The 5,565-nt window shown below is 37.5% G+C and overlaps 1 protein-coding gene across 2 annotated transcripts in view; it reads right to left on the reverse strand.

Annotated features, from left to right (window-relative positions):
- Nucleotides 1-3,114, reverse strand: part of LOC132990904 (H-2 class I histocompatibility antigen, Q9 alpha chain-like) — an 11,831-nt gene extending 8,717 nt beyond the window's left edge. For both annotated transcript variants that reach the window (XM_061059391.1, XM_061059390.1), the window contains exons 1-2: nt 2,941-3,114; nt 855-1,121 (exon numbers count right to left, since the gene is read on the reverse strand). In XM_061059391.1, the coding sequence (XP_060915374.1) occupies nt 855-1,121; nt 2,941-2,998 (325 nt within the window). In that variant the 5' untranslated portion in view covers nt 2,999-3,114. The remainder of the gene's footprint in view (nt 1-854; nt 1,122-2,940) is intronic.
- Between the last annotated feature and the right edge of the window lie 2,451 nt (nt 3,115-5,565).

Below are 5,565 nucleotides of genomic sequence, written 5' to 3' on the forward strand. Positions count from 1 at the left end.
AATATAATCTAAATGAATATAATCTAAATGAATATAATCTAAATGAATATAATCTGAAGTTGTTCTTGTTCATATTTCGGACACAGGGAGGTCAGTACAGTAGAGTTGTGCTGTTTGACCTTTGACCCCTCTGATCTGATGGTCATATTTATCATGGCGTCCTGTCAGTCAGCTTCATGAAAACATGCTGCTCCTCCTCTCATGTGAGGACCCAGCAGAAGCAGCCTGTGTCCCATTTGGGGTCCTGGTCCTCAGTTTGAGAAACCAGGCAGTAATGTTCCTCTATCAGCTGTGTGTTGTTGGTTTGTTGTGATGAACAGGTTTGTTTTTCTAAAAGGAGAGTTCACATGTGGGCAGCTCAGTAGAGTTCTTGTGATGTAATCTAGTGGAGATCAAGTGTTAATAATGTCTGTAGATTATTATGGGATGGACAGAAACACTGAATCAGAGCAGTACAGCAGCATCCAGGAGTCTGAGTCTCTGAGATGTTTCTGTTGAGTCTGACTGTTTGTTTCAGACGAGGAAAGACTTCATCCAACAGATTCAACCATGAACACACACTCCTGACTCTGTGTGTGTGTGTGTGAGAGTGTGTGTGTGTGTGTGTGTGTGTGTGTGTGACTGTGTGTGTGTGTGTGTGTGTGTGTGTTTAATGTGTGTGTGTGTGTGTGTGTGACTGTGTGTGTGACTCTGTGTGTGTGTATGTGTTTCTGTGTGTGTGTGGTAACATGTGTGTGTGTGTGTGTGTGTGTGTGTGTGTGTGTTTAATGTGTGTGTGTTAACATCTGTTCTCTAAAATACAGGATCAAATTATAAATAATCTTTTTTCAGTATAAATTGAATCATAAACAAACCTCCAGTTTGGTTGAAGCGTCGCTTTAAAATGTCAAGGCCGACTTTGAAGGTCTGCTGTTTAACCTTAGAGCTCTCAGTCTCCTCCTCCCAGTAGTCAGCTTTGTCTTCTGTGATTTTGTTCATCCAGTCCTGTTTGGGTTCTGCTCTCTTGGTGTTACTGTCGTAGTATTCTACCTGAAAATCATCAACCATCCCAACAGACACAAACTCTGGGAAGTTTGGGACTTCAGAAGACGCCGTGTAGAAATACTTCAGAGAGTGCATCTCTGTAAGGACAAAATGTTTTCATCAGTTTAATCTGAAACTTTTTACATCATTGAACAAAAGTTATTATCCAGCACACAGAATCAAAAAACACTTCCAGTACATTCAACCAAACCTGATCATCTCTCTGCAGTCATTAAATACTCAAATTAATTTAGAGATGAAAAGAAAAAGTTCTCCTGGAACTCTTATTCTGATATTTCTGATTCAAGTGTTAGAAAATGTTTTTATACTGAAATTATTTATTCAACAAGTCAAATATTCAAGTGATGCAGTCATGCCCCTGACTTTCACTGACAGATATGTTTCATTAAGTGGATTTTTTATTGACTTCTTGACATCTCATGACTAGTCCTCACGTAGGCGGGTTTTATTATTTGAGTATTGAAAGGACAGTGTCGGAGGACAGCAACAAAGAAAAACTATTGAACAGTATATGGAGCACAGTTTAAGAAGCTGTGTAGACTGAGTGGAGCTGCACAATCAGCCAGCGGAGAAAAACTCAATTAGAAAAAACTAAAAAACTTAAACTAAATGACAGATCATTTCTGAATCCTGCATGTTGTCTGCTTTCTGAATGCACGTCGATCATTGTTCTGTTTTTAATCTGCTCTTTAGAAAAATATGCACTGCTCAGAACAAAACAGCTTTTAGATAAATCTGTGCAGGAATAAATGGAACCACTTTGAATAAAGTCTACAAACTTTGTAGTCTTATTAATGCTGAATTGTTGAGGCTGCTGTGGATGTTTTTTTTTACTTTCACAGATTAAAACCATTTATTTCTTTTTGTGTGGGAAACACAAACTGAGCTGTGACGTTTCAGTTTGAGAATAAAGTCGTGACTGCCCTCTGGTGGACAAACTCTGTAATGCAGACTCTGTTTCTAAATGATGTTCAAGCTGCTTCACTGTTTTCTGTCACTTATCGGCCAACATAACCACAGAAAACTAAATATGTGCAATAAGCTCACATCAGCAGATATGTGTTTCTAGATCCACTAAACAGTCTGATGTTTGACTTCAATTAAATGTTGGAGCTTCAGGGTTTATGTGATCTCAACTAAACAACAAACAAACATGTAAAAGATGAAGATCATCTGTGGAATAGCTTTGAGCTTATTCATATTTCATATACAAATATTCAGAGGTAAAACAATAAACCGAGATTAACTTCATTTTGAGGGTCAGGAGGTTGATTATGTTTCTGATTCTTTGAGCACATATTTGAGTTTGATCCTCACAAAATGAACTTTAATGACTGTGACACTCTGATTATATGTTAATTATCACAATTAATTCAAGTGAAATAAGTATTTATACCACATTAATTATACTACATTAATAAGAAAACACTTTTTCTAACATTAAACTGTCATGAACGACTTAAAGAGTCAATTTAAATGCTCTGTTAATGGTTTTAGAGGTGAAACACTTTGAAGGCATTTTGTTCCTTTTTCTTTCTGAATCAGAGTCTATCTGCTGTGTTCACTGTAGTTATGCTGCTATTTTAACATTCATGGTCCTGTTCATATGAACCGGGCCTTCATCATTTCTCGGGTTGTCTTTTGGAAAAGATAACTAGCAGACACTTTTTATAGCCTTTCTCACAACAACACTTTTCTTGTAAGTATCAGGGTGTGAGGACGTGAACAAACAGGATTTACTAACGTCAAATTAAATGTTCACTTTTCACATTTCAACAAGCTGCTTCAGTCCTGAGAACAAACATCAAATGAAGCTTTCATTTCTACCAACAGTTTATAAAGACATGCGACATTTCCCTCTTTCCATTAAATCGTCTTCAATGAATCTGAACTCACCTGCCGTCGTGTCGTGGAGGAATAATCCCACGAGAGACACAAACACCAGAGTCTTCATTGTGACCTGTGAAGTCTTCAGCTTCGTCCAACTTCAACCTTTTATGTTTTTTATCAACTTCTTGAGAATCTGCGTGTTTCGAGCTCTGAGGGTGAAACGAGGTGAGGAGAAAAAAGATCGCTGACTTCAACCTCTGTCTCAGCCAATAGGAATTCAGCCTGAGCATCGACGTCACTAGTAACCAGGTCACATTGACTCAGACAGGTTCTGAATGAAAGGGGAAGTTAACTCCGCTTGTTTCAGCCCATGACAGAGCATTGGGAGACACGCAGGACTTTATTTATTTATCACAGTAGTGTTAAACCTTCAGATGATCAGATTATTTTTATATATTTTGTTGGTTAATGTGAAGTTTTAAGAACAAGTGTATACATTTGTGAGAGTTTAAAGGTCAGATACAGGGATAATCTGGAGTTTGTAGGGATGTAGTTGAGTCTTGTTGTGCTTTTGTTCTGTATGGCTGCTCTGGGATTTAATAAAAAGTCCTAATCCAGATATAAATATAGTTTAATATAAGTTATAGTGAGTAAATGTGGTGAGGTGCTCTCCTGTCCTGCAGTAACTCAATGTGGTCTGTGATTATCAGATATTTAAATACACGTGTGCACAATCATAACATTCAATAATGTTATTAAATCAGATGAAGGAGGACGTCTTATACCTTTTTGAAGTTCTTATCATTTTCTTCTTTTATCACTTTCTGCATGTGTTGTGTATAACTCTTCAGTAGAGGTCTACACACAGGTCTTAGCACAGATTAGGCCGACTGTCAGGACAATCACTGACACACAAAAGATGGTTTGAATGAAATAACATCAGATCACACTTTACAGATCCAGCTTTATCTGACAGGTTAAATGATCCTGAACTAGTTTGGAGCTTTGTACGCTGAAAACTGCTGGAACAAGAGAAATGTGACACCTTTGTTGATGTTTGAACACCTGATGCTGTGTTTCATTTTGCTCTGCTTTTTGTGTAAACTCAGTCCAAACCTCACACAGGCATATTGTTTTTAATCTATTTAACTTTTATTTTACCAGAAAAATATTCTCATTGAGATACAAGATTTCTTATTTCAAGAGAGCTCTGGCCAAGACAGCAGCATCAAAGTTTCACACAGATAAAAGAAGACTGACAATGAACAGAAATAACACGAATCACCACATCAGAAATGTTATTCAAAGAAACATGTGCATACAGCAGCGAAATAAAATCTCCCAAGCCGACTAAAAGCCTTACATTAGGATGACTCTGCAGCTCAGACAAGATGATGGACAAACACTAAAACGGCCTGTTTGAGCTCACATTTTCTGAAAAGTGGTGAAAAATTGACTTTTGTCATCATTGGAGGGAAACATAAAAGCTTCAAATGTACAAAACGAGACTTGTGGAGAATGCAACCTGAACTAAAGTTAAATTAATTTCAGTGTTTACACATAATCATAAAATATGCAGGATGAGCTCTGTGTAATATAATGATGAGATACCTTTAATTAAAGGATTTGATCTATACTTTATGGTGATGTTCAAAAAATCTGTTCTTTTTAAATAAAACTACAAATCACATTGAAATAATGGAGATGGGACGTAACAATTACCACATATGCAACGGCACGATATGAGAAAAAATATGCAATAACGATAACATTGTTCAATATTGCAATAAATTAACAAAAATTAAAAAAATTAAAAGTGTCCTCAAAAGCTGTCTGCTGTTCTTCATGTCTAACAGAACAAATGTTTTTGCAACATGTCACTTCTAGATTCATTTTTTTTTTGTTTCTCCACTAATTAAGCTGATAGTTTGTTCAGCTTCATCCGACTGCATCCAAAAGGTGTGACATGGCCATAATCCACAGGCCTCCCTACAGCTGCTAAATTAAACACTGAGTGGGAAAGCATTTCTGGACCACATTAAAGGAAGGCATGTGCGACATTGGACACATAAATAAATCATAAAGTCCATCCTGTGTAAATGTGTCTCTGAGTCATGACTGTCTACAATGAGGGAGAAGCTCGAGTCCCGCTGGCTGTGTTGTTGTCAGAGCCGTGTTTACATGGACGGGACGGCCGGCTCCTCCCCTTGTGTATAAAAGCTGTTTTAGTCAAGAACTAGAGAGAAGAAGAACATACTCACTGATTATTTGGATGTTAGTAAGAGTTTTTAGATCACGCTCATTCTGTATGAAATGTGAAGCTACGAGCTAACTAAAGAGCGCTAACATTAGCATGCTAACACAACAATGTGAAGCTACGAGCTAACTAAAGAGCGCTAACATTAGCATGCTAACACAACAATGTGAAGCTACGAGCTAACTAAAGAGCGCTAACATTAGCATGCTAACACAACAATGTGAAGCTACGAGCTAACCAAAGAGCGCTAACATTAGCATGCTAACACAAAAATGTGAAGCTACGAGCTAACTAAAGAGCGCTAACATTAGCATGCTAACACAACAATGTGAAGCTACGAGCTAACTAAAGAGCGCTAACATTCGCATGCTAACACAACAATGTGAAGCTACGAGCTAACCAAAGAGCGCTAACATTAGCATGCTAACACAACA

The sequence above is a fragment of the Labrus mixtus genome, chromosome 16, assembly GCF_963584025.1.
Source record: "Labrus mixtus chromosome 16, fLabMix1.1, whole genome shotgun sequence".
NCBI classification, from domain to species: domain Eukaryota; kingdom Metazoa; phylum Chordata; class Actinopteri; order Labriformes; family Labridae; genus Labrus; species Labrus mixtus.